The following is a 27,132-nucleotide window of genomic DNA, read 5'->3' on the forward strand; positions in this document are numbered from 1 at the left end:
GAAAAATTACAAGAAACAAAAGACGTAAGAAAAATAAAGAAATGGAATGTGTAGTCAGCATTAGAGTATGTATTCATGTAAGTAGTTCATCTCGAAAGTGTCCAAAAATGTTTGTCAATTTAGAGATTTGCCTGAAATTTGCTTTGATAATTTTTATAAGTTTATTATGAAAATCTAGTTTTACTCTGGTAAATCTATGCCTCCAATAGACTTCAAAAACATTGGCTTCACGTATCCAAAACTATCAATTATTGTTCCTGTCTGATGTCTAATACATGGAATTTTTCAAATTTTTTGTTATTCTGTGAATTTGTTGATCAATTGTGACAGTATGAAGTATGACAGTTCTACCTATGTTATTGGGTTTCTACAATTCTTGGAATTATTGTAACCGCGACAACGAAAGTTATTTGTTTATATATTAGGTTGAACCGGAAGTCTTTGTGACTTTTTCAATCGTTTATTTCTCGGAGCAAGAGAAACGACAGAATAATATTTATTTGCTATTATTATCAGCAATGTACTGCCAACGTGTGGGCAACTTATGAAGGCCCTGCTCACAGAACCCTTCCAGGCGCGAGTCGAAATAATGCTTGAGTGCCAATTCGACACTTCCATGGGTATTGAAGGTTCTTTCCCGGAGATCACGAGTCATATCTGAAAACTGTCAGTATGCAGATGGGGCATGGTCTGAAGAATACGGTGGGTGAAGGAAAATCATCCATTCATACCTGACCAGTTCCTGCAATACTTGTTTCGTGACGTAGGGATAAGCGTTGTTTTGTTGAAAGTAGAGTTGCTCGTCCTTCAGGGGTGAACGATTGAATATGTTCCTTAGGTTTTGTGGTTAGATAACTTAAAGGTCCCCATTAACTATTTTGCCCCCAGGAAGCAGTTCCCAGTTGATGGGGCCGTACACTCCCCACCACACTGAGAGCATGACGTTTTTGGGGTTAAGGTCGGGTTTGGCGGCACCCTGTGGGGTTTCTCCTTCTACAAACCACTGGGCACGCGTGTGGTTCTTATCATGGAGGACCCACTTCTCGGTTCCAGTGATGAGTCGGCCCAAACATCGATCGGCCCCATGGAGAGTGAGGGGTGAAATGGAATCATCCACTCAAAAATCATGGTTGGCTTGTGTCGAAGAGTGAGGTATGAATCGACCCATAATTTTCTTCATTCCAAGAGCTTCCCAGCCCCGTACGATGATGGTTTGATAGGATTGAAGTGCGGTTGACAGCTCACGGGAGGTTTGGAAAGGATCCGTTGCCATGGCTTTCTGCAACGTGTCCAAATCCAATTTATGGGGTCTCAGAGTCTTCGAGAGAAAAGTCGTCCTTTTCGAAGTGATGGAACCAAATGTATATAGTATTATAGTGGCGGACATGTCGATGATAAACATCCTTCAGGAGACTTTCCGAATCCTTCATCGTGGTATGAGAGAGAAAAAGGTGCATCGAACCATGTCGGATGTGGATGGCACTAGATAAATACATTGTCGGCTAACTGAACTCAGACCAAAGGGAAAGGAGTGGGGTGATTTTCAAAATGAAGTTCCTTTACTCGTTGTTATACCCTAGCAACAAGGGAACACCAAAGTGCAACTGCGGCTAGCGTTGGAAAAGCAAACCCAGTCACAAAGATTTCCGGTTCAACCTAATATTTTGCAGAAATTTATTTTGTAAGTTTATTCTGGTTCCTGAGAGTTAATACTGATAACTAATTTCAGTAAAACATGGAAGAAGATAGAATATCAACTAATTTTTATTGCGAGTTAGGCGTTTGCAGAACATATGTTGAAATTTTCTTTGTTTAGGTGCTATTTATTTTATAAGTACTATAATTACGTTAATATTATCAGAAATTGTTTCGAAGTTTCATTCTTTGTCGGTGTTTTTTCTAACACGTTCCTAGAAATGAGATCTTGGATTGCCGCAATTATTTCAATAGAAAGAATGATGGCCACAAAAAAGTGATTCGATTACTTTTTATCATTACCGATAAAGGCTCTCCAACATTCCAAAATTTGCATTTATTTTATTTAATGGTGTTCTGAGTAACGTTGTTATGTTTGGGTTTTGTGAATTGCGACTACCTCTAGAAACAGATTGCACAAGCTTTAATTGTGCCGCCATCCCTCCATGCAGTCAGGTATTATCAAAATTTTTTTAAACAATAAATAATAATTCTGCATTTGTATAATCAAAATTTGAGTTGTGAATGTAATTTATCATTGCACGTTTCACTGCTATTCCAGTAGTTTCAAGCAATCTCGAGAATTATTTTTTGCACAACTACAGTATGCTTCACTGCAATATTATGCTCCAGTCTGTGTTGGTTATCAATTAATAAAAGAACAGTTACTCTAGCCCTTCGTAAAGCCAACTTTATGTCACTGACTGATGGATTATCAACACTCTTGTTTGATTTGATTCCATCTTTAATTTTTAATTCTGGACCCATTGAAATTGAAGTAATTAAAAAATTAAAAAATTGTACAATATGCATATTTCTTCAGAACCGTGGTCCGGTAATGGGTGCAAATCGTCAAACTGGAAGATTGGTGGAAGCGATTGTAATGGTGAAGCTGATGAAAACGACGAAGTCCGTACAGACGACAATTTTCTCAAATATTATTCGAGTCAACGTGAATTGGTGAATGTGATACATGTACATATATTGTAAAAATATGAGAGAATTTAATGTTTCAGAAGATACAAAACGACGTTTTAAAACGCCGAAACTATATTTTATCGATTTGAAATAAAAATGGAACAAACCAATGTACTCACAAAAAGTTAGAATAATCATTTGAAATAAAAACAACAGATAGGTTTGAAGCAGTTGTAACTCATCTTTTTTTCCAAATTTTGGAAAACTGTGCAATCTTGTTTATACAAAGATGGCTTATTTTTCGAAGTACCGAATTTCCTCTACGGTAACGCTCCAGGAGCGATGACTTGCTAAATATCATGGATGCACTTTGAAATCAAGATCTTACCAAGCTACATAAATTAAAAGTAAAAATGGAGATAAACATTTTTCTTTTCTTCTTATTCATACCTTGGTAAACGACAATACTCACGAGAATAAAATAATTATCACCGTCTCGTCTCAAATAATCAGAACAACTCATTTCAAAGAGTCATACCAAGCAGGAAGATTTTGAATTGTTATTCACTCGAATACTTTCAAAAATGGAGAACTTATCAACGGCTTACTATGTTTTTCATTCGGTTGGCATTTTAATGATATTTTCCAATTTGGTGTTAAATTTGCATATTCTACGAAAATTTGTTAAGTGAGTCGATATATTTTTTTTGTTTGTATAAAAAATTAAAAATTTTTAGCGATTGGAAAACATGGAAAAAGATTGATTACCAATTATTTTTGGTTCGTATCATTTTAGAAGTCATAAATATGTTTGCAGGTTGACATAAAATGACAAAAACTATTTATGTATATTTGATGAATTTTCAGCTGTCAACTACTTTGTTTTGTCTACTGTAGATATCTTTTCTGATATAATTCCTTATGAATTTATCATTACACCGGGTATAATAGCTTACAATTTTTTTGAGGCTCGATCATTTCTTGCCGCCATCATTTCTGTAGAACGAACTCTCGCAACAACAACTCCAATATATTTTTATAATTATCGAAAAACCATCTCTAATTTTCCAATTTATATATTTTTAATTACAACTTCAATTGTATGCAACACAGTTCTTTTTAAAGTCTGTAATTTTCAATTCGAAAGAGTGGATGGATGTGCAAGTTTCTACTGTTCATTAACTACTTGTTTTCAATCATATGCTGTTATAACCCGGATAATCTATACATCTACCAATATTGTTTTCTCTACTATTTTAAGCATACAATTGATATTTCTTTCATGTAAAAGCACAAAAATATCCAGCGATCTTCAAAAAGCTAACCTTTTATCATTGACTGATGCTATATCAACATTCATTTTTGATCTTCTGCCATCTTTAATAATCAATGTTCGACACATTGAAATCAAGGTTCGAGATAGTTAATAATTTTAAAGTAAAATTTGATTCAGAGTCTTGGACCAATAATCGGGACACTTCGTTCAACAGGACGTTTAGTTGAATCAATGGTTGTGGTTAAACTGATGAGGAAAGATACATCGGTTAATCAAATGAGATAATAAGTTTTATGACGACATCGAACTTTCAACCAGTGCAAATTTTACTTTGAAAATTAATTCTTCTGTGGATGAAAAGTTTGAGAAAAAAAAATTCGTGTTGCGTTTTTCAGTCATATTTTAGTATCATCAATGTTTTCTGAAATTTGTAACTACCGTTTTGAATAAATTCTTAGAAAAAAAATAAAGCTTCAGTTTTATCTGCTACTGCGCACATTACATATGTTTAAACTTATTGGTCTATTTTGCTGGCTATTTTGAAAAAGCCACACAAATGCGAATACGCAAACACTTTGGTTTTCTATCCATTAATTCACAGCTCTGAAACTTAAACTGTCAGGAAATTCAATGTTTTCACGAAGAGCCAGTTCATCGTGCCCATGGTATGCGTATATTGTGCACTATAGTAATGTTGATGGTCTTTGGAAACAAATGCACGTGACTTTAACAACTCTCAATTCGAAAACGAATAACATACTGCGTAAATATCGTTGCTTTCGTAGAAGGCAATCCTCATAACATATCATCTTGTATTCCGTTTGATCAGAATCTAAGTGCTCATTTACGTCTCCTTCCTTTCTTTTGCTCTCACTCACTTAAAATGGTACTGCTTACCGTCGCTTATTCGATTATCTTCCTTATTGGAACTTCAATGGCATTTTTTAAAGCTTTTCTAAATTTTTATATTCTACAAAAGTTGATAATGTGATTATGTTTCTGAATTTTTCTATGATAGATAATATTTTTAAGTTCTCAAAAACGGGAAAGAAAATCGAATATCAATTGGTGCTCTTTCTTGTTGTGCTTGACGCGTTCAATGCACTTATTGGTTCATTAATCTAATGGAAAATTGAAATAATATTTTTCTTACAGCATTCATTTACTATTGTTTGTCTATAGTGGAATTTTTCGTCAATAAGCTTCCAAACGAAATTACTTTTATGTTTGGTTTAGTGTGTTTTAGTTTTATGGAAATGAGATGTTTTCTTTCCGCAATTATTGCAATTGAAAGAGTAATTGGAACAGCGACTCCTATAAAATTTCATAACTACCGTAACCGAGTCTCAAATATACCGATTTTTCTGTTTGTTTTTGCTACTGGCGTATCACTAAATGCAGTTCTCTTTGGTTACTGTGGATTTCGCCTGGAACCAAATCCTAATTGTGTGAACTTTTTCTGTTCTACTCCTCTCTGTTTTCAAGAATATTCTTCAATTACTCGAATATTTTATTCATCGATCAATATTTTATTTTCGACTATTCTTTGCATTAAACTATTTTTCATGTCTTCTAGTCAAACATCGGATCTTCGAAAATTGAACTTGATTTCCTTAACTGATTGTTTTTCGGTTTCATTGTTTGAACTAATCCCGTGGATTTTGTTTACATACGAAATTGTTAGCGATGAGGTGAGAAATTATTTTTTTGAAAACTGATATTTTAATTTACTATTTTCAGGGTCTTGGGCCAGTTGTTGGAGCTTTTCGTTACACGGGAAGAGTATTTGAATCAATTGTAATTGTGAAATTAATGAGAAAAGATTTGGTGAACCCGCGTGGATTAATGATTACAATAACATAATAATCACAAAAGGAAGAAAAATAAAATTGTTGAAATTTTTGTGATTTTTTTCACACCGCAAAAACTGAAAGGGAAATTCAGTTTACTGTAACTTTTCTCAGTAAAAAACTGTTTCCAGTGAAGTATAATCAACTTAAAGCTAGACGTTAAACAAGTAAATTCTCTCGAAAACTCCAGTTCATTGAAATCATCGTTAAAAAGTCAAAGCATCATATTTACTTTTCAAATTTTGACCATAATATCAACTATTAATGAGAAACCCGACAACAAAATTCTGATAATTATTTGGAAAGGGACTAGTTCGTTGGCTTTTGTTCTGCATAAATACCTAGGTTTTGACACTGTTGAGCCCATTCTAAAAATGAGTATCCAACTTGTTCCAATTTTCATGTCTGCTTTGGGATGTATATCGTCTTCAATTGCGGCATGCATTGGATTTTATAACATTTACATTGTCCTAAGTCACGAATACTTCCGCAAGAAATACGAATATCAGTTGTTTTTCTTCCGATTCAATGCTGATTTTGTAATGACTGCTTTTTGTAAGTGAATCTCAAGAGATTAAACCAAGAAGGATTTTTTTAATAATTACTAATTATTCATTTGGTCTTGGTAGTCTAGAAAATTCGGTAGAGTTATTCAAAATTATTTAGGTAAATTTTTATGAGAAAACTATTCTGGAAAATGTATATGGTGCGTTCTCTCGTTACTATCCAAAAGTAAACTAAGGATATTGTTAGAAAGTGCAGAAAAAAAAATTCTATAACAATAAGAAAAAAAAATCATAACACAAATTTTCACAAAGCGTCCGAAAAACAGATCGTATGAATCATGATAGCTAATTGATAGCGAATTCAATTTAAACCAAAATAGTACGAGCAACACCTATGTGCCAATAAATGTCATCTCCTTTGAATCTTATGGCAAGTCGCAAAAACATGCCATTTACTTTTCTAGATAATGAGTACGAAAAATTTTCAAGGTTTTTTTAGCATCTATGTATTACTTTCTCCTAATTGTGTCTCTCATCTGTGGAGCAGATCATCTTCTCGCAACTATTGAATACTGGCTTGGTCTTATTGTTTCAAGTTCAGCAACTATTCGAGTAGTTACATCATTTCTTATAGTTGTGGAAAGAACACTTTCCGTTTATTTTCCGATATATTTCAAGAACTACAGAATATTAATCCCAAAAATGCTGCTTCCACTATTAGCCTCATCATTTGCATTGATTGATAATTTCATTTTGTATGTAGTTTGTGATTATACTTTTATTCCAAATCTGTCTTGTGTAATCTTCACATCTCAGATTAACACTTGTTTCTTGAAATATTATTCAATGAACAAAACTGTAAGTTTTAAATATATGAAAAGTGAAATAATTTTGGCATATGAAAATTGTAGATCATGTACGGGTGTACTGGAGCTGTCTCAATTGCATTTTGCATGAAATTTTTTATATTTGACATGGTAAAAGTTCGTCACGAAAAGCTCTCGAGAGTTAACAAATTAGCATTGATTGATACAGTAATTGTACTTTTGTTTGATTTTTCATCATCTTTCATTGCATCCAGAACGATTTTTATATATGAGGTGGGTCGCATTAACTGAATCTTTTCAATTAAAAAAAACGTTCAAATTCGACACAATGATGGTTTGTGTCAGTGAGAGAAATGTTAAACACGACAGTCTTTTATTTTTGTATTCGATTATTTTGGATTATTAAAAATGCATTTATCAAAAGTCCGTTTAGAAACGAAATTTTTTTTAAAAATAAACCTTTTGAGAGTTTTACCTTGTGTCGGTAAGTAGGTACGCGTTTAAAACGTACAAGGTTTTTTTTTTAAATTTTGGCAAGTTTGAAACGTTTGCATGTTACACAAACTTACATATGATTTTTTTTAATGATTTTTGTATTTTAAGTTTTTCCCATAGTTTGAACCATCATACATCGAATCCACGCAAGTGCATTCGCACGTTAAAAAAAAATCGTATAATCAAACTAGAGTATCATAACTCTTTATACCGAAACGAACAAATTTGATATGTTATGAGAACATCCAAATTGAGAGCCATTTAAAAATTTCAGGAAATGGGACCATACGATGCTGCTCCAAAATGTTTGGCAGAGCGATTGAATCAATTGTAGTATCCATTCAATTGCACCGTGCAAAAGTTGTCCCGATGAAAAAAGTAGTTTGTATAAGACATACGAGCAGCATTCAAAATTATGGTAGCAGCACAATTCCTGTTTCCAATTAGTGCCTTATTTCCAAGGATAAAATATTTTGAACAGATCGAAAATTGTTTATTTTGGTTCAAAACAAAAGTAGAATTTGTATTTATATTTCTTTTGGACATTTGTTATCTCTGTGTCGCGAATGGATCTTCAGGATGATCAGCAACGCTGAAAAATAGTGTTCAGTATCATTTTTGTTGCTTAAAAAAAAATACTTTGGCCACCAGAAAAGTCTTTCCTGTTTTGTTCTCTCGTGCGCTTCTAGGAGATTTACTTCAGCATTTGAAATGTTGAAATCAAAAATGTTGATGTTTTCTTTCATTCTTTCAGGATTCGTAGTTTTTGGAATAACTATAATTCCCATTTCAACTGTAGCCCGGAGAAGAATCTGAAAATAATCCGGCACAAAATTGTAAACAGATTATTTGAAAATTTACCTGAGCTGGAGTTTTACTGTATTTCTGTGCGAGCGCCTTCACATGTTTGTCGTTCATTTCATTTTCAGAATTTTGAGTGCTTTCAAACAAAGGTCTACCATTTGAACCAACGACAGACATTCTTCCAGGAGAGCCTAACGTCGCATAGGCTGTTATGAGGATGTTGTGTTTTTTGCATAGCTCTCTGTGAGCTTTTTGAGGCAAATAGAGATGAAGCTCAAGCTGAAAAATTTGATGCAAATATATGAAGATTGTCAAAAAAATTTCATCAGAGTTATGTTGTTTTTGATATTTTTTAACTCATAGAAATTATAAAAAAACAGAAAGCAGGTCACCTGAGAAGCGTGAATAGGAACTTTTTGGATATTCATAATTCGGACAATCTGACTTTCATTGAAGTTTGAAACACCAATTGCTTTTGTCAATCCCAAACCATACACTTTCTCGAACCCTCTCCAAATATCTTCAACTTTTACATCAGAACGAAACGATCCATCGTCTTTGGTTGATGCGGGAATATGTGCAAGATACAAATCAACATAATCCAAACGAAGTCTTTTCAGTGAGTTTCTCAATGCTTCTTCTACAACATCAGGCGCAACTTCATGACAGAACGCTTTAGTTGTTATAAAAATATCTTCACGTTTTAAAATCCCTTCGGCAAACAATTCAGCTAAAGCGTCTCCAATTTGATGCTCATTTTGATAAAGAGTAGCTGTGTCGATGTGACGATATCCGGCAAGAACTGCATTTCGGATAACTGTTTTTCCTTCTTCTCCCGTCATCTATTAAGTAGAGAAAATGATGATTTTTAAAGAGTGACGCCAATTGTTTTTTAAGTTTCGAAAAATATCAAAATTTTGTAAACAACTGAACCAATACAACAAATTCTTGAGAAATTATAGAGTGGACTCTTTTCTTTGGCTCATACAGATTTTTGAGCGAAAAAATTATTTTCTAGTTTGCTTCTCTGCTTCTAAATATTTCCGATAAAACATTTTTTGTCTGAATTATTGAAATTTGTTGGGTACAGCTATCCGAAACTTTAATAAAATTCCTAAAAATTATATCAATGTACAAAAACTGGCAATTTCAAGTAACATTACAACCAAGTGTTGAATAAATCCTTGCTAATGGTAGTTAATTTATTCTAAACTTCAAACTAATTTTAAATGTTACCTGCCAGGTACCAAGACCAATACTTGGCATGAGAACTCCATTAGACAGAGTGAAGATTGGAACTTTTGATGACATTTCGAAGGAAAATAAAGTTTGTATAGTTGGGGGTACTTCATATTTATACACAAACCGCAATCCTAATTATCGAATTAAAACTGGAAGAAAGACCTTGAATTTGTGGTCTGTGTGTGTGTTTCTCTTAATATATAAAGAAAATAGTTTGCGCTGTTCCAATTTGTACTTCGTTTTATTGAAATTAACAACATGGACGAGGGGAATGATGAGGAAAAGATTATGTCAAATGGGTAGAAGTAGACGAATAATGACGACTTGGAAGAACACAAAATACATTTTTAAGTACCAGAAGTTTAGGTGACTTGTTCCATTTCCTTTCCATTTTTATTTCTAATTTCTCGGTCTTTTTCCATCTTCTCCAGTCGTGAATTGGTGTATTTGTAATATCCTTCCTTCCCTAAATACCACATCAAGCGATATTCATGCTTTTGATTCATTCTCTCTGCTTTCTTTTTTCTTTCCTCAAAAGTTCGTTCCAGTTTCTCAAGTCGTTTCTTCTTGTACATTCGGTATTTTTCAATAATATGGTCGTTGTGGTCGGCAAAGATGTGAATCTAAAAATTCGATTTTTTTTTCAATTGTAGAGAATTTGGTGTATGTTGTTTCCTAACAGGATTAAAAAGTTAATTTGATGTTTTTGTGAGTTCATTGTACATTTTAACAAAATAAACCTACATTTGATATATGCCAACCAAACTTTCAAAATTTTCAGACTGGAATTTAATTTCAAATTTAAGACAATAATGCCAAACGTGTTCAAGATTTTGACATCTTTATTTAAAACAATTCTAGAAACTCACCGCCCATTCTCCAGCTAAGCCGTCTCTTTTGAATTGAGCATTTTTTAGAAGATAGTCATCTAATGAGTTTTCCAATGCAAATGCCGATGAATAATGAAATCGGAAAGGTTTAATACATCCAATTGGGTGAAGAGAACGGAAGAAATGCTGAAGTTTTGAATAGTTACTATCATTCATTGCAGCATATCCAGGGAAATACTCATTGAATTCTTCAATCGCAGCGACATACTCAATTGACATCAATTTGTGCTCCGATTTTGGGAATGTATCTCTCCATAGTTTGATTACTTTTTCGAACATTTTGAAGATAAGCAGGTTAGTTAGGAAGTGTCCCTGGAAATATTATTATTGTTATTATTATGAAAGAGATGGATAAATGTAGTAAGTATGCAAAAAGTAAATGAAAAGCCAATCGTATGCAAAAGAATAAATGGACAAAAGCTGTAGAGAAGCAGACAAAATGAAAGAGAACGAGAAATAGGATGAGGAACACTACACACATACAAACAAGGAGGCAACGAGTGGACCACCTCAAGCATCTTGTGAGTTATAATTTGCACACACCCCCCGTACACTTCCCCGCTTGTTTTTGATTTGATTTTGTAAAGGATGCAGAAAAAGAATTGAACAAAACAACACGTCATGATGCTCTGCTAGAGTGCTTGGAGCAAATGATAAGAGAAATATTAGAAGCTTTTATTGAAATCAGGTGGTCAGTGGGTGAAGCGCATGGTTTTCCCACAACAATGTGACCTCGATTATGAATTACAAGACTTTATGAAAAATTCGTACTTTATGAAAAATCGTTTGGTAAAATCTTTACGACTTACTTCCGTACTGGATCATCCTAGTGGGTACCTTCATAATACGTACAGTAAGCCTTCCACAAGGACGCAACTTGCGAAAATATTTTAAAATTAAACTCAACAATACTATTTTTAGTTGAACTTAGTTAAAGCTAGAATATGCGAGATTTTAACAAAGTGTTTATCCTGAAATTTAGTGCTGGTCTTGCTCTATTATTTGTACCTTCTATTGGAAACTTGACACCGTGAACTCATGATTTTCTATATCAATTTTCACATTTTTCCACCTCTTCAAAACTTTCCCTCTTTCAAGCTTGAAGTCCCTCTTCGGTTTTCTACAATGCTAACGAGCTTCAGTATCACGCATTACCCATGCGCAAGAAAATGAGAACAGACAAGAAATTTCAATCAAGCCTATTATTATTTTTCTCACTTTTTTTTCCTGTCTACTCACTTTCTCTTGAAGGAAAAGCTTAAAGCAGTGGCACCCACTGCCATCACTACTACAAACCGGTCATTGTCAACAAATAACACAACAACGCATTTTTGTTTTGTTGACGCCATGATGCGCAAGCAGGCATCTAGAATTATTATGCAGTGGTGGGATGGTAATTGTGAAAAATCCGGATGTTTTTACATTTTATACAAAAATTCATATAAGGAGTTGAGGAAAAATGAATACTTGAAACATGAATACATATGAAACAATTAGAGAAGTTACATTTCTATGTACAAATAAGAATGTTAAAAACATTTAGTTACAGTTTGTTCAATTTAATAACTAAAGAAAAACAAACGGTTCTTTGGCATTATTGAACAATTTTGAAAATGAAAAAATTCGGAAGAATGTTAATGAGAAATTTGAAGCAAGAAACACGTTACAGAGTGCACAAGTACCCGTTGGCAGAAAAGCAAGATACTTGGCACCTATAGCATTTCATATTCTAGAGCATCAACGTCCTTGTCCTCGATTTTCTCCAACTCTTCAATGTCACTTCCATCGTCTGAATCCTGATCACATTTGTCGAATTCTTCATGACTATCGGAATCACTCGCATCGTCCACAATTTTCGATTGTGACGCAGCCTAAAAATAGTTTTGTTGAAACTTTACGAGTGAACAATTTGCTTCCCAACAATTAATTAGAAATAACGAGAGAACCATTTTATTTATTATTATTTTGCACAAATCAAACTTTAAGCTAGAACTTACTTTTGTGTTCTTCTTGTCATCCAAGTTCAGTTGCTCCATAACATCTTCTAAAAGAGATGCTGCAATTGTAACTTCATTCGTCTTTTCGGGAACATCTGATTTAAGGTTTTCAGATTTTTCAGTTTTATCCTTTTTCACAGTTACAGATTTAGCAACTTTGAATTTTGCTTCGTGTTTCTTTGTCACAGACATCATCGACTTTTCTGTACTACTTTTCGATTGATGCTTTTTTTGAATAAGATTAGCTTTTGCAGCAGATATGGCAAGTGAATCATCTTCTTTAACCGGCAATGAAATAATGACATTTTCAACTTGCACAGGCGCGGCTACAACAGTTTCTGGTTTGGTCAGTTCACAAACAACCGACACGTTTTTCTTTTCCAGCTCTTCAATCTTTTGGAGTGTTCGGTTTAATCTGATTTTGTTCAGAACAAGCTCACATTCCTCCAATTCTTTATTTTTCTCTTCAACTGGAATTTCATCGCTAGCCATCGATTCAACCACATCCTTTATATCTAATTTATCTTCTTCTAGACTGATTGTGGGAACGTCAAATGAAGTTCGGTTAGTATAAATGCAAGAGTCATCATTCCCAGAGTCTGGCAGTTGAGTGTGTCGTCTCACCTGAAAGTTTTGAGTTAAAAGTTAGTAGACACTGCCACATGTTCCACATTTTCACTTGCACTTACGTCCAGAGCCTTGAATCGCTGGTTTCTTCTCTTTAGTTCTTTTGCAGCTGACCTTGTTTTGTACCGACGGTACTTGCTCATAAATGTCGTATTGTGACCGGAAAGGATTTGAATCTGAAAAGGAAATATTTGTTTATTGCAAAGAACGAACCAAATATATTATTCCATTAGCTTCTTTTTTCTTATAACTCGTTTTGTCCCGTATATTTACCCCGATATGTCACTCACCGCCATATCCCCAGTGACATCCGGCTGTTTGCGAGTGGCAATCATCCGGTCAAAATGTCTCTCGAGTTTGAGAACATGGAAGAATGTATTCTTATCGGGAATCATTGAAAATCGATTGATATCCGCAGTAATGCTCATCATACAAAGGTCATTGTGTTTGCTCGGAGTGTACACTTTAATGTAGTTATAGAATTCATCAACTCTTTCCGGAGAGCCCACGTAGGCTTTTGTATATGCATTGTGAACAGTCTCACGGAAGGCCACAATTGGTTTCTTGACAGTTTTCTTAAGGGAACGAAGGTTTTCAACAACGCCCGATAATCCCATGTCTGAAAGTATTAATGAACGCCGGTTTTGCAAACTTCGAAAAGATAAAAAATGAATTAGGAATGGTGAATAATCTACAGAAGTATAATCTCTGATGACTCAAAAACTAGATTTTCTGGATGAAGAATATATAAAAATGATATGAAAAACTGATATCCCAGTAGCTATTAAAAATGAAAATACAGTCCAAGTTTCTTTCGCGGAACATGTGACCAATTTGGATGAAGCGGCAATTTATCAATAGGATTTTTGAAGCAAAGAAAAAACGAAAGCATATGACTTTGGTTGACTGGGCTATACAACAAATGTAACGACGATGACGACAGGCGAGAAGAGGGTGAAAAGTATTGGGAAAACGGGAATGGAACAAGCGATGGAGAATCTAGATGTATCTAGACAAGAGAGGCGTGGCATTGTCAGAGAAGAGGACCCTACAGCTTCGTGTGCAGTGGAAATATAGAGCCACGAGTTTTGTCTTGCGGCGTCGAATCGACCGCCGAAAAGCGACGAGGGATCTGGGACGATTGTCAGCTGGGGAGAAGGCGAGAGAAGCCCTTGGATAGCAGAAACTGAGAGGGAAATACAGGAAGAAAGTGCAGAGATAGGTGAGCCGCAGACATAGAAGGGTCACTCGTTCGGTCAGCTGACCAGAAGAAGGGAGGGTCCAGGCAATGAGACGGTTGGTGTTCCGGGCGGGGGTAAACACGAAGAGGCATGGGCACTGAAGCCATCCATCTAAGAATATTTATTAGTCAGATGCGCGAAAAAGTGTACAATCTGACTGAGCATGGAGTCAGAAAACAAGACTTGCCGCCAAAACAAGTTTGAACTACGTTTTTCACACCTAAAAGCAAAATTAAACTTTTTAACTGTTTACTCTTTGACTTCAAAGCAAGAAAACATTACTTTGAAATCCTTTGTCTAGATTAGGTTATCAAAAAAATTTAAGGGAAAAACGAATTTAGAAGTAAAATTTTTCCTGTACATTCTGTCACTAATTTCTGAACTCGTTAAATTGATTTAAAAGCTGTTTTTTGCACACTTCGGATGATTTATTTTTATTTTGATCGAGATGAATGCAAAAGTTATCAGAATTTATACAAAAAAACTCTTTAAAAATTTCTGAAATTTTATCTACCTTTAAACATTAGAAAGAAATCATTACAAAGTGGACTGAAAACAGTCGTTGGAAAAAATTTCAAGGAACCCAAAATTAGTGACAAAATGCACTGAAAAAAATGGTTCCGAAAAATTAATCACATTTTGAACATGTTTACATTAACCAAAAAAATTATTCACCTTAATTAAACTTGTGGTAACTTTTAATGAATTAAACTTCTGATTTTGCCGATAAGCATATCATATGAAAAATACTAAAAATGTCGAAATGTTGCACACAACAACAAAAAGTAATAAATGATGGGAGTGCCGACAGTCAACACTATTTCATGTTTGTTTTCCTACAAAAGTTATCACTCCGTTCTGATTTTGACGTCTTTTGTTTATCTCCATCTCTGTTCTCCAGTCTAAAAGGTACAAAAAGTCATATCACGCGGATGGTCTCGGTATACAGGTGGTATTTACTCATATTTTCACAATTGGGAGTCTGGAATTTTAGCAGAAAAATTGGAGTGAGTAACTGGAGGAAAAAACAAAATGTTGATGTTTGTCCACCGATACTCAGCTGACAATAACACTTGTTGACATTATTCGCTATATATTTGCATAAGTTTACCATTGTTTTGGAGCAACAATATTTGACTGTTTGGTCATCAATCCCTTTCAGTGTCTACCACATGTCAGGAAAAATGTAACGTAAAGTTCATAAAAGTCCATTTTGTTCAATGATTCAGTTAACACGGCTGACTGAAAAGTACATTCGAATTTATTGCACATGATTCATTACACAATTGACAGGTAAGGTGAGAAGTATTAGTTACATTTACCGCAATTCAATTCTGTCTTGATAAAATTTTGAATTGAAATCAAAAATCACAAATCTACAATCTTTTAGGGGTCTACGTATTTCGACAATTCAATTTTTCCCGAGTCAATGTCAGATGACTGCAATTTGGGGATTTTTTTCAGCTGAGATGTGACGTAGCACACCCTTTTGTCATTTTGATGGTCATGTCCTGGTAGTTTATGGGAGCTTCGCATTTCATTTTGAGGAGACAAAAAGTTTAAAATTGTATTTTAGCTGATCATCACTAGAAAAATTTATGTATTTTTTCAGTTATAAATTTAAAAATTACCAGAATCCCAACAATAAAAATCCGGTGGATTTTCAGAAATTTCATCAAACAGACGTTCTTTTCAATTTTTGTTGTACGTGTGATGCTACGTTTTCCCATAAACAGAAAAGCGAACAATCTGGTGCTAAAAAAATTTACGGCAAAAATGTTTTTCAGATTTGGCAAAAAAGATTTTTTCATTAGTTTATTTTCATGTTATGTATATAATTTTTTCAACTACTTGTGTTTACATGTGAATTTTCTGTGCGTGTACAAAAATTAAATTTCATAATAGTTTGTATAAGACTTGTTACCTGAAATTAAATTATTTTTTCAATAAACTGAAGCTGATTCAAAAATTTATCCCTGAACTATGAAATCTAAAATTAAAACACCTCGAACTTTAGTCCAACAAGAAACGATTTATGAGATCACAATATAATTTTTGCCAACCCAAAACGATCAGGTCACATTGACTTCCGTCCAACATTTTAGATATATGTCACGAGTTTTTCATCACAATGTTCCTGTAAAGATAAGTGGAAAACAAGAGGATTATGGTGACAAAATTCACAAATTTATTCACAATTGTTTTTGTTCTGTTATTTTCGGTTGCAATCTGAAAAAAGTGCAGGGGAAAAGTTAATTAAAAAGCGATACAAAGTGCGAAAATACATAAAATATGGGGGAAATTATGACGTTGGAGAGAAAAATGTCAAGTACAAGCGAACTTACAGATGGACAGCAGATGGATGGATGGATGACCTGAATGTGTGTTTTTCGTAGACTGCGCACGCGTACTCAAATCAGATGATGACCAGAAATGGAATAGGACAGGTGGTGTTGGTGGAAAAGTTATTGTAAAGTTATTTTACATGGTTTTAGAAAAACAACAAATTTTTACAAATTGTACAGAGTGAAGAGGAATAGTCCCTAAATTTAGAGATTGTGAAGGAAAAAACTGTGAAACATATATGTATAGGTGAGAAAAGTATTGTTATGGAACAAAAATTAAGAAAAAAGTTACAACATCTCGTACTCCATAGCATCAACGTCTTTGTCGTCAATCTTCTCAATTTCCTCTTCATCGTCCGACGACTCTTCGATTTTTTGCTCTTGAGTAACTTCCATGGCTTCTACTTTTTCTTCTTCAGATTTTCCCAGAAGGATTCTCATAATTGCTTGTTTCTGATCTTCAGTGATATTACAAGATTGGAAATCTGGGAAATTAATATTTTCAGACTCCGACTGTCTGCATCTAATTGAGCTTTGATCTTCTGTTCTATCATCTTCATCATCTTCCAAATTCTCATCATCTTCAACATTTTCCTCCTCCTCCTCATCATCATCGTCATCATCGTCTTCTTCCTCTTCATCCTCTTTTTGACTCTTTCCAGAATCCTTAGCTGTTGAGATGAGCTTCTCGACGACTTCATTGAGCTTGTTAGCCACGTCATCTTCCTCTCGTCTCTTTTCAGCTTCTTCCATTTGAGCCTTCAGAATTTCGCAGTATTTTTTAACCTCTGAAAGTTCATTGACCACAACATCTTGTGCCACCGGAGCCTGCTCAGGAGTTGGAGCTTGAACACTTTTCACAGCATTGTAGTATACTTTTGTAGCTCTCTCAGGAATTGGGCCTTCTCCAGGAATCAGAGCTGGATCATCAAATGAATAGGCTGGCACATTCTTCTGTGATCTTGACTTTGCTCGAACTTCTCTCAAAGCTGCCATTTGTTTTGCCTGAAATATTAAATTAATCAAGTTCAAGTTAACATGTTAAAATTTACCGTTTTTCTAGCAATTTTTATCTCTTTATCAGCTCGCTTGATTTCAGAATGTCGCTTAAATCTTCTGTATCTTCGGAGCAAATGATCATTGTGACCACAGAGAATTTCAATCTGAAAACCAGTGAAACTTTCAGAGCGGAACTCTATCTAGCACGGCAATTATATTATATTTTCGTGCTCTAGTTCCGAGTGTAGTCAACAAATTTCATAATAATGTATTTCAAACAATTTCCGATAAGAAAAAAATTTGAAGACTAACATTTTTGTGCTTAGGGACCTTTTAGATAAGGGACCTTTTATTGTTTTTGATAGAATTTTTGAATAATACAGAGGAATCCTGTTAGCAAAATCGGGTTTCAAAATATATCGCTACCGTATTTTTTCAATCAGTCTTGCATCCCATTTCTTCATACGCGACTGATTTCTTCGTGTTAATATTCAACCATTTCCGATTTCAACTACCATAATTAAATTTAGCAAATCTACATAAACTTCCCGTTCAGCACTAGAACTCAATTTGCAGTGGGTTCATAATATATTCAATCAAAGTTAATTCACTCACCCCGCGAGATCCATAAACTCCATGGATTCCTTCCGCTAAAATGAGTCCATCCATATGCTTCTCAAATTTGAGCATTTGCTTAAACATGCTATTAGTTGGAAACATTGCAGCACGAGCCAGTTGTACTGTCATATTCATGAAGAGTAGATCGTTGGCGGGACATTGTTTGTATACTTTGATATACTTGTAGAATTCCTGAACTTGTTGAGGAGAGCCGACTGCTAGAGCATCGTAAACGTTGTGCCAGCGCTTTGAGACATTCTGAAGACTCGGACGGATATCGATCCTCTTGGTGATGTCACGTAGTCGGTCCACAAAGTTTGCAGTGTTCACCACTGGCATTTTAGGGAATTAAGTGAGAATTGGGGCAAAAGATAAGGAAAATAGAATCAAGAAGTTTGCAAAGGCGACAGATGTCGGAAACAACGACCTTCCTAATTATGGGCAGGAGGGTCGATGTGAGAAATAAAGAACACACGAGACTACCGAGAGACCGCGACGCGAGCGATGGCGACGTGTGTGTGTTTGAGCGGCCGAGGAGGGGTGTTCGACGACAAACAACTGGCAAAATATAGGGAGAAGAGGAGGACGAAGCAAGAGCCGACTGGCGAGCGGCTATGCGAAGCGGCCTCTACGCCGTCGTTTCTCTGAATATTTATTGGTCAGATGTCCCAGGCAGAGACGAGACTGACAGAGCAGAAGAAGACGTCGTTTCGTGGCGCCGTGTGTGTGCTGCACAATGAAGGACTTGACGGACTACTAGTCGGTGTGAGAGAATCACGGGACTAGATGACTGGTTGGCAAGAAAAAAAACAGAAATGGATGGCTGGCCTCTTTTTTTTTGAAGGCAAACGTGTGTGGAAAACGTTTTTTGAAAAATGGCAGTGTTTGGGAACATGTGAAGAGAAGTGACTCGAACTTTAAACGAAATTCGTTAAAATTTTAAAGAAACGTTTGAAAATTATTTCGTTAGGGTGGGAAAAATTTCATTTTTCAACAAAATCGTTACAAGGCGGAATACTCTTTGACTCTTTTTTTTTTGGAAAACGATCTGCAACTTGGCTAAACATGAAAAACATGAAATAATAAAATGTGACAAAATACTTTTCAGTTACTACATATACAACAAATTGTTCCTTCTAAAGTTAAATGGATGTTAATTTATGACTGGTACAGCAGAAAAGTGATATTTTTGTTAGTTTGTTTCCCAGATGTCTATTTTTAAGATAGGCCAGTTTGATACACACCTACAGTCTCACTCCGCTCAAGAAGACCTTGAAATATTTTGAAATATTTCGCAAACTTACATGTGAACATATCTAATAATTCTGTTAGATATGCTAACTGTTAACTATTCGAAATCGAACCAAAGTTCGTCTTCTGACATTCATTTTAAATTTGAAACCTTTCCCATCATCAGTAAAAATCTGTGGGAAATGAGGAGAAAGCATATGCGGAACAAGAGGCCGGAGGTTTTCCCGGACGCTGAATTATCACTATCACGAGCAGGTCTATCACAATAGAAATTTGTCATAAATTGTTGCCAAATGCACATAATTTCGACCAAATAGTCAACATTTCCATTTCTTATCTTACAAACCAATCATTCAAGTTAAGATTACTCCGATCATGAAATTCGCTCTTATTTTATTCTTTGTATTAATACATTCTACATTAACGTATAAAGTTTTGGTTTTCAATCCTGCTTATGGTGCAAGTCATTCTAATTTTCTTGGAAAAATATCTGATATTCTCATTGATGCAGGACACAATGTGGTAAGATTTATATAAAAGTTATACATTAATTAACTTTAAAAACACTTTAGAAAATTTTCAGACTATGCTGATCCCAGAGTATCTGATAACTAAGAAAGATTTTGTTGGCTCAAAAAAAGTGAAAGATGTAGTGAGAATAGGAAGAGACGAGAGAGCTGGAAAACTTTTCGAAGAAGAAGGGATTGAGCATATGGGAAGGGCAAGAGTATGGAGAATGGATCCTGAAATGATGTCTCTGGTAACGGTTAGTATTTTTTGCTTTCGATGAAGTATTTGAAGCAAGGCCTTAGTACGCACCGAGGTTGCCGTTTTTCGTTTTTTTAGAAGACTTAAAAGCGAAAAACTTTAGTGGTTAAAGTTGGTCAAACAGAATTTTTTTTTGTAAAGTCTGAAAAGTGGGTGGCAGTTCTTAAAAGTTGATTGCGATGTGGTAGCGAATTGTTGAACCTAAACGTGTTTGAATTTGAAAAGTTTCTCTCAAATGAGAAAATAATGCCAGTTAATGTGAAAAAATAATCTGAAAACATTTCGAAATTCCAGATTGTCGGCTCAATGAACCTGGCTATAGGCTACCAGTGTGAATGTGAGTACCTTTTCTGAATGAATTCTTAGTCTATTTTCTCGCTTACAGATATTTTCCAACAAAAAGATATTATCGATCGTCTGAGAAATGAGCATTTCGATCTTGCAATAACGGAATCCCTTTTTGCATGCCCATTTGGTCAGTTTTTGTCGTATGTATATATTTCAATTTAATACACTTTTTCAGCTTTATTCGACCACATTGGAATCAAGAATGTCATAAATGCAGAGTCGAATTTATTTAAGGACGCTGTAAAGTATGCTCATGGAGAGCCAGCTGCGATCAGTTACTACCCTGGACTTTTCTCTCCACATGATGACAAAATGTCGTTTGTAGCACGTGTCAAAAACATGATCACAATGCTTTTTACGAAATATCTGTATGGATCAAGATATGAAAAAGAGCTGGAGATGATTAAGCCATATTATAATGGAACTGAAACTTGGGAAGATCTTTTCACAGGAGTAGCATTTAATTTGATAAATTCAAATCAATACATTGATTATCCGTCTCCAGCTTTGCCTAAAACTGTTTTTGTTGGCGGAATGCAGGTTAACACAAACGAGGCTAAAACAAAATTAAGTGATGAATGGAATAATATACTTAATATACGCAAGCAGAATGTTTTGATTTCATTCGGATCAAATGCATTTTCATCGGAAATGCCTGAGGAGTTCAAGTAAGAAAATGCAAACATCAATATCAAAAATTCAACTCTTTCAGAAAATCATTTTTATATGTGTTCGGAAATATGCCTGAGATTACTTTCATCTGGAAATATGAAGAAGCCAATGCAACTTTGACTAGTCATCTGCCAAATGTGAAACTTACCACGTGGATGCCACAAAACGATTTGTTAGGTAATTATTAAACGTATTTTACAAATTTATTTTTTAAGATACATAAAAATGCGTAGTTTTAAAATTTTGACGTCACAAAAATTGTGTAGTGTGATTTTTTGTAAAAAAGTGGAACCTCCAAAAATGAGTATTTCTAATATTTGAATAGGTTAACCTAGGACGCTAACTTTACTACCTTTGTTCTTAAGAATTAACAGAAGAGTTTTTGGAATAATTTTTGAAACACACACTTGTGTTTACTTTCGATCGAAGTCATCAATCAGGAACTAGAAATTTACAGCTGATGATCGTTTGACACTATTCGTCACCCATGGTGGGTTGGGCAGTACAATGGAGTTAGCTTATCAGGGGAAACCGGCACTGATAGTGAGTACACTCTTGCCAGATTAAACACCACTCTATTTTTCAGATTCCCCTTATGGCTGATCAGCCAAGAAATGCTCATATGCTCAAAAGGCACGGAGGATGTCTTCAGTATCACAAAACCATGCTTGGGGACTCCGAACAATTATTAAAAGCTTTTAAAACTGTACTGACTGAGAGAAAATATTCTGAAAATGCTCAGAGACTTGCTAGAATCTTGAGAGATCAACCAGTTTCTCCAAAGGATCTTGTTTTAAAGCACTGCGAATTTGCAGTTGAACATGGGGCTCTAAATTCTTTAAATTCTAGAGGAAGATATCTAAACACTTTCCAATTTTATTCATTTGACATAGCAAGTTCTATTGTGATGTTAGCACTTTTGGTGTTAGTTTTTATATATTTTACTCTTTTATTTATATTCAAACTTGTTGCCCGAATTTTTTTATCGCAGAAAACCAAGATGGAATAAATAAATGGATAATCTAATTAAAAATTGTAATTTACTATTTGGAATCAAAAATAAATAAACAAATCTTATAATATGTCAGCAATAAAAATAATAAAAGAACAATTGAAAGTTCAATGTGTTGTCAAGAAATCCATTAAAGTATCGTCATCAACGGGGTCATCAATTTCCATGTTGTTGTTATTGTCTTCCATAACATCTATTTCCATGAAGTCTTAGAGTACTGACAATAGTTTATTTAGTAAATTAATTTTTGAGAAAGTTTCTTGACACATTGCTTTGAGACTTTGATTAAATCACAAATGACTCACTATTATCATAATTTTCTATCCAAAATGTTGATTTCATTTCAATTTCCATTGAATCAGCTATTCCATTACATCCATCAGTTGGTTTACAAAATGGGACCAGTGGCCTCAATATCTGTATTTTCTTCCTTTTTTGTGAAAATCGTACTTTTGAAAATACTAATGGATTCTCGTTCTGATCGAAATGAGGAAACTGTGCTGTTTTCTAAGAACACTTGAGACGTGGATTTTCTTTGTTGTTCTTAAATACGAAAATCAAATTTACTGACAAAATATCTAAAACTTACAATCACTTCGTTGCTGTAGGGATAATCACAAAAATTTGACATGATTTTCTGGTTTTCATTCTGAAAAACTGGGAGCATTTTAATTTGAAAAAAACGAACCGTAGTCTGCCCCAATTGATTTGTTGGTAAAGGAAGTGAATTAAAGCGACAAGGAATACATTTATCTGTTGAAAGTGAATGCATTTTTCTGGAAAGACGGAATAAATTGAAATTAAAACAATATTCAGTTAAAGGGAAACTGAATTATCCCAAACCCGGGTTATTTCAAAACGGAATCTACATCTTACTTTAATTCTGATTGTCAGCCCTATAACAACTATTTCATCTATTCAAAAAGATACAAAAATAAACCAATTAACATTACTTCGTAGATACCTCATCACATGACCACCCTCTCAAGTTGATATAATTAACTTTCTAAATTGACCAAAAGTGTTTGCTAATGTGTATAGGGTATAGTAAATAGGAAGGAGTTCGGAAGTTCGATGAGAGTAAATATCTTTTGTGAAATATCTATTGGAAATTAGCGGAAAAAAGATAAATTTTCTCCTGAAGTGCACAACTAATAACGAATATCTTAATGTGGAAATAAATCAAATCAAATCAATATACATCCCAATCATGACATCCAAGAACCCCACAAAAATATGTTCCTAAAAACTAACTGATAATTAATTTGAATGTTTCCAACAGAACCTTGCTCGCTTTTTGCACATTTTTCCACTTTGTTTCGCTCTACACGCTTGTATTTTTTTAATTAATTATATTTTTTCGGCCTCAATAAAAATTAAAATTCCAGATTGAACACATTTAATGTCAGAATATAATTACAGTACCTTTTTATGACAAAACATATTTCGGTATAATCTCAGATTTCCACTTCTTGTTTCATGGCCCAAGTTTTTCTCAATGCTCACTTGTAACGGAAAATGGAGTCAGTGAAGCTGTTCAATTCTAGATAATATGATGCTATCAAAGGTCTTAAAATTTAGATAAAATGATGAAAATGACGACATTAAAGTGTAGCCTTACTGAAAAAACCAATTATTGAACTTTAAGAAAAAAAACATTTTGGAAAATAAAGGTAATTCATTTTTCGTACACCTAAAATTTGAAAAACCGAAATTTCAGTGAGAACGTCTTCAACTGCATCAAAAAAATTGTGAAGAAAATCGAATTGAAAAGAGAGGCTAAATTGGCTTCATATCTTTAATTTAGCCGATTATACACGTCGGGCCAGTCTTTTTTAAATGACTGTCATGGAGGACTTGATTTCAAGATTGGAAGTGATGAACTACAAAAAATATCAAACAATTTTTAACTGCATAAAAACGGTTTTTCTCCGGGATCAAAGATGTTTTCGGTATCAAGTCACATTCATGGTTCATTAAAACATACTATTTTTCTAGTCTTAAAATGTAATCTGTATAATTTTATGTTGTTGATTGAACTCATAATATGACAGGATTTTTTTTGTGATTTCTGTAATGAAGTACAGTCTTACACGAAAACTAGAGTAATACAAGTCATAAATTTTATTCGTCTTTTTTCCCGTAGTCCTTTCAATAATGTATGAAAAGCATTTACAAACTACAACTCTTTCAAAAACTAGAGTTCTTATCATACAAACCACACATTTTTTGCAGCTCTATATAAACCAACTGATAATGAGGTTTTGTCTACTCTCATTACTCAATTATGAAATTTCCAATTTTCCTATTTTTGATTCTTGTGGAATTATGCTTTAGCTACAAGGTTCTAGTATTCAATCCAGCCTTTGGTGCCAGCCATGCAAATTTTCTTGGAAAGATTTCGGACATCCTAATTGATGCGGGTAATGACGTCACAATGCTTATCCCTATTTTTGTCAATGGGAAAAAGGAACTTGTTGGATCAAAAAAAGTCAAAAAGATTATTCGAATTGATCAAGATCCTCGAATTGCTCAAATACACAAAGAAGGATCAACTGAAGAAATTATGAGAAAAACTATTTGGAAAATGGACTCGGCTATAACATCAATGTTTGGGGTAAGTGACTCTCTAAACTCTTTGTTTAGTATTCAATGTATTTTCAGTTTATTGGAAACTTCAGTAAAACTGCAGCGTATCAAACAGAATGTGAGTCAATTCACTTCTTGTGAAATCATATGCAATATTTTTTAGATATGTTCCAACAAACTGAACTGATCGAACAATTACGGAAGGAAAAATTCGATCTTGCCATCACAGAGTCACTTTTCTTAGGAGCATTCGGTAATTTTATACTGAAGGAATTATATATTTTTCATAATTTGATGCAGTCTGAAAAAAAAGCAGAATGTTTCACAAAATTACACATTTGAATATTTTCAGCACTTTTCGATGAGATCGGAATTCGGTCTGTAATTAACGCTGATTCGACTCTATACATGGGAGGAATGAAAGGAGCTTTAGGAGAACCTGCTGCAATTTCTTATTATCCAGGACTTTTCTCTTCAATTGACGACAAAATGAACTTTTTCGGAAGAGTCAAAAATGCGGTTGGGTATCTTTTTGGACTTTGGTTTAGTGTTCTGAAATATGATGACGAAATTGTCGCTTTTCCAAAAAGTTACAAAGGATCAAGAGATTGGAGAGAACATTTGAGCAATGTTGCATTCAATTTTATCAATTCAAATCAGTATATTGATTATGCTAGTCCAACTCTTCCAAAAACTGTTTTTGTCGGTGGAATGCAAGTAAATACAAAGAAAAGTGGAAAATCAACACTTTCAAAAGAATGGAATGATGTTCTTTCTCTGAGAAAAACAAATGTTCTAGTCTCTTTTGGCTCAAATGCTTATTCTTCTGATATGCCAGATGAATTCAAGTGAGTTCTAGAAAATTTCGATGTTTATATTTCTAAATTTAATTTTTTTTTAGAAAATCATTCTTGGAAGTATTTGCATCAATGCCGGAAACTACTTTTATTTGGAAGTACGAAGTGGCAAATGCAACGTTGGTAGATCATCTTCCAAATGTTAAACTGACTACTTGGATGCCACAAAATGATATTCTTGGTAAGTAATCGTTATTCCTCTATAGTTTCACAATTTTTCACATATAAAATTACAGCTGACGATCGACTAACCCTTTTCATAACTCACGGAGGGCTTGGAAGTTCTGTAGAGCTTGCTTATCAAGGGAAACCAGCAGTTGTTGTGAGTTTAAATGATATAGTTGGTCGCGAAGTAAAAGGAAACTTACTTCAATTTATCTATTAATTCTACGTTAAAAATACTAGATTTCCTTAGTTGTGCCTCTCTATTAGTATTCAACTTTTCATACTAAGAATATGCGACCATGTAATTAATTTTTATAAATGTTTCAAAATGCGAAAAGTCTCAAGTTTTCATAAAATCATATATGAGTCTTTGAGTTCTAAACATTTCAACAGTTGAGAAATGATATTTTCTTTATTACCACCGCTCCACTGCCGGCCACAATTAATACTGAAAGCATTTTTTTTAAAGTTTTACTTGACAGATCCCATTAATGGCTGATCAACCAAGAAATGCTCACATGCTCACACGACACGGAGGTGCCCTTCAATTGGATAAAACCTGGTTGAATAATTCAGAAAAACTTAGAGAAGCCATACAGACCGTTTTGAATGATGTCAGTTACAAACACAATGCAGAACGTCTCGCCAAAATTCTTGAAGATCAGCCACACAAACCGAAGGATGTGGTTCTGAAACATTGTGACTTTGCAGTCCAGTTTGGTCCATTAGATACTTTGAATTCAGAAGGAAGATTATTAAATACTTTCCAATATTATTCTGTAGATATTGTTCTTGCTATTTTTGTTATTTTGTCTGTTATTTTGTTTGTAGTTTATCTTGTTATCAAACTTTTGTTCAGGTTTCTTGGAAGACTATTTTCGATTTCAAAGCGAAAAGTAGATTAGGTTTGGTGATCTCTTGAACTAAATTGTTTCAATAATTTTAAAAACTGTGTTGTACTTTGCACGCTTACGATTTTTGAATCACACGATATTAAAGAAATTTTAATGTTGAAACTGGTGACTCGCATATGTATGTGCACTTTAATAAAACATAAACGTATTAACTATTAAATTAATTGTTATGTCACAAAAAAATCAGACATGTAATATAAACAAAAAAGGAATTTTCAAAAATTCG

General features: G+C 34.1%; 8 protein-coding genes, 3 non-coding genes and 2 pseudogenes across 13 annotated transcripts; 9 read left to right on the forward strand and 4 right to left on the reverse strand.

Annotated features, from left to right (window-relative positions):
* The first annotated feature begins 357 nt into the window (after nt 1–357).
* On the forward strand, nt 358–2,657 carry ZC455.13 (annotated as a pseudogene). The gene is made up of 4 exons: nt 358–405; nt 1,730–2,146; nt 2,258–2,473; nt 2,519–2,657. Coding segments are annotated over exons 1-4 (820 nt in total).
* Nucleotides 844–1,067, forward strand: ZC455.15. The gene has a single exon (NR_069809.1). It is a non-coding gene; the product is annotated as an Unclassified non-coding RNA ZC455.15 (non-coding RNA).
* Nucleotides 2,658–3,197: 540 nt separating the features above from the next.
* srbc-45 (Serpentine Receptor, class BC (Class B-like)) lies at nt 3,198–4,174 on the forward strand (the record flags this gene model as incomplete). Its single annotated transcript, NM_073803.2, has 4 exons — nt 3,198–3,301; nt 3,351–3,430; nt 3,481–4,025; nt 4,067–4,174. The coding sequence occupies 4 exons, from the start codon at nt 3,198–3,200 to the stop codon at nt 4,172–4,174; spliced, it is 837 nt and encodes a 278-aa protein (NP_506204.2).
* Nucleotides 4,175–4,772: 598 nt separating this feature from the next.
* srbc-46 lies at nt 4,773–5,752 on the forward strand (annotated as a pseudogene). The gene is made up of 4 exons: nt 4,773–4,883; nt 4,922–5,000; nt 5,045–5,580; nt 5,630–5,752. Coding segments are annotated over exons 1-4 (849 nt in total).
* Nucleotides 5,753–6,113: 361 nt separating this feature from the next.
* Nucleotides 6,114–7,901, forward strand: ZC443.7 (Serpentine Receptor, class BC (Class B-like); the record flags this gene model as incomplete). Its single annotated transcript, NM_001269532.1, has 4 exons — nt 6,114–6,294; nt 6,745–7,103; nt 7,157–7,345; nt 7,842–7,901. 4 exons carry the CDS (start codon nt 6,114–6,116, stop codon nt 7,899–7,901), a joined length of 789 nt encoding a protein of 262 aa, NP_001256461.1.
* Nucleotides 7,902–8,045: 144 nt separating this feature from the next.
* Nucleotides 8,046–9,704, reverse strand: ZC443.1 (NADP-dependent oxidoreductase domain-containing protein). Its single transcript, NM_073804.4, has 5 exons — nt 9,608–9,704; nt 8,764–9,213; nt 8,429–8,650; nt 8,207–8,379; nt 8,046–8,159 (listed from the first exon to the last, which is right to left on the reverse strand). The coding sequence occupies exons 1-5, from the start codon at nt 9,680–9,682 to the stop codon at nt 8,117–8,119; spliced, it is 963 nt and encodes a 320-aa protein (NP_506205.1). The 5' UTR covers nt 9,683–9,704; the 3' UTR covers nt 8,046–8,116.
* A 131-nt stretch (nt 9,705–9,835) lies between these two features.
* ZC443.2 (uncharacterized protein) lies at nt 9,836–10,816 on the reverse strand. Its single transcript, NM_001392633.1, has 2 exons — nt 10,483–10,816; nt 9,836–10,236 (listed from the first exon to the last, which is right to left on the reverse strand). Exons 1-2 carry the CDS (start codon nt 10,780–10,782, stop codon nt 9,976–9,978), a joined length of 561 nt encoding a protein of 186 aa, NP_001379148.1. The 5' UTR covers nt 10,783–10,816; the 3' UTR covers nt 9,836–9,975.
* anr-29 lies at nt 10,091–10,363 on the forward strand. Its single transcript, NR_102086.1, has one exon.
* Nucleotides 10,817–11,919: 1,103 nt separating the features above from the next.
* On the reverse strand, nt 11,920–13,746 carry ZC443.3 (Glutamic acid-rich protein-like). Its single transcript, NM_073806.5, has 4 exons — nt 13,418–13,746; nt 13,190–13,303; nt 12,501–13,124; nt 11,920–12,374 (listed from the first exon to the last, which is right to left on the reverse strand). The coding sequence occupies exons 1-4, from the start codon at nt 13,742–13,744 to the stop codon at nt 12,216–12,218; spliced, it is 1,224 nt and encodes a 407-aa protein (NP_506207.1). The 5' UTR covers nt 13,745–13,746; the 3' UTR covers nt 11,920–12,215.
* Nucleotides 13,747–14,403: 657 nt separating this feature from the next.
* Nucleotides 14,404–14,507, forward strand: ZC443.8. The gene has a single exon (NR_069810.1). It is a non-coding gene; the product is annotated as an Unclassified non-coding RNA ZC443.8 (non-coding RNA).
* Nucleotides 14,508–16,535: 2,028 nt separating this feature from the next.
* ZC443.4 (DUF659 domain-containing protein) lies at nt 16,536–19,510 on the reverse strand. The gene is made up of 3 exons (NM_073807.6): nt 18,328–19,510; nt 17,766–17,876; nt 16,536–17,718 (listed from the first exon to the last, which is right to left on the reverse strand). The coding sequence occupies exons 1-3, from the start codon at nt 18,667–18,669 to the stop codon at nt 17,002–17,004; spliced, it is 1,170 nt and encodes a 389-aa protein (NP_506208.1). The 5' UTR covers nt 18,670–19,510; the 3' UTR covers nt 16,536–17,001.
* Nucleotides 19,511–19,883: 373 nt separating this feature from the next.
* Nucleotides 19,884–22,402, forward strand: ugt-18 (UDP-glucuronosyltransferase). The gene is made up of 8 exons (NM_073808.6): nt 19,884–20,103; nt 20,165–20,347; nt 20,644–20,686; nt 20,735–20,824; nt 20,873–21,365; nt 21,410–21,546; nt 21,827–21,912; nt 21,956–22,402. Exons 1-8 carry the CDS (start codon nt 19,957–19,959, stop codon nt 22,376–22,378), a joined length of 1,602 nt encoding a protein of 533 aa, NP_506209.2. The 5' UTR covers nt 19,884–19,956; the 3' UTR covers nt 22,379–22,402.
* A 2,245-nt stretch (nt 22,403–24,647) lies between these two features.
* On the forward strand, nt 24,648–27,066 carry ugt-16 (UDP-glucuronosyltransferase). The gene is made up of 7 exons (NM_073809.7): nt 24,648–24,998; nt 25,046–25,088; nt 25,134–25,223; nt 25,323–25,818; nt 25,872–26,008; nt 26,064–26,149; nt 26,475–27,066. Exons 1-7 carry the CDS (start codon nt 24,669–24,671, stop codon nt 26,895–26,897), a joined length of 1,605 nt encoding a protein of 534 aa, NP_506210.1. The 5' UTR covers nt 24,648–24,668; the 3' UTR covers nt 26,898–27,066.
* The last annotated feature ends 66 nt before the right edge of the window (nt 27,067–27,132 follow it).

This window comes from Caenorhabditis elegans, chromosome V, assembly GCF_000002985.6.
Source record: "Caenorhabditis elegans chromosome V".
NCBI lineage: Eukaryota > Metazoa > Nematoda > Chromadorea > Rhabditida > Rhabditidae > Caenorhabditis > Caenorhabditis elegans.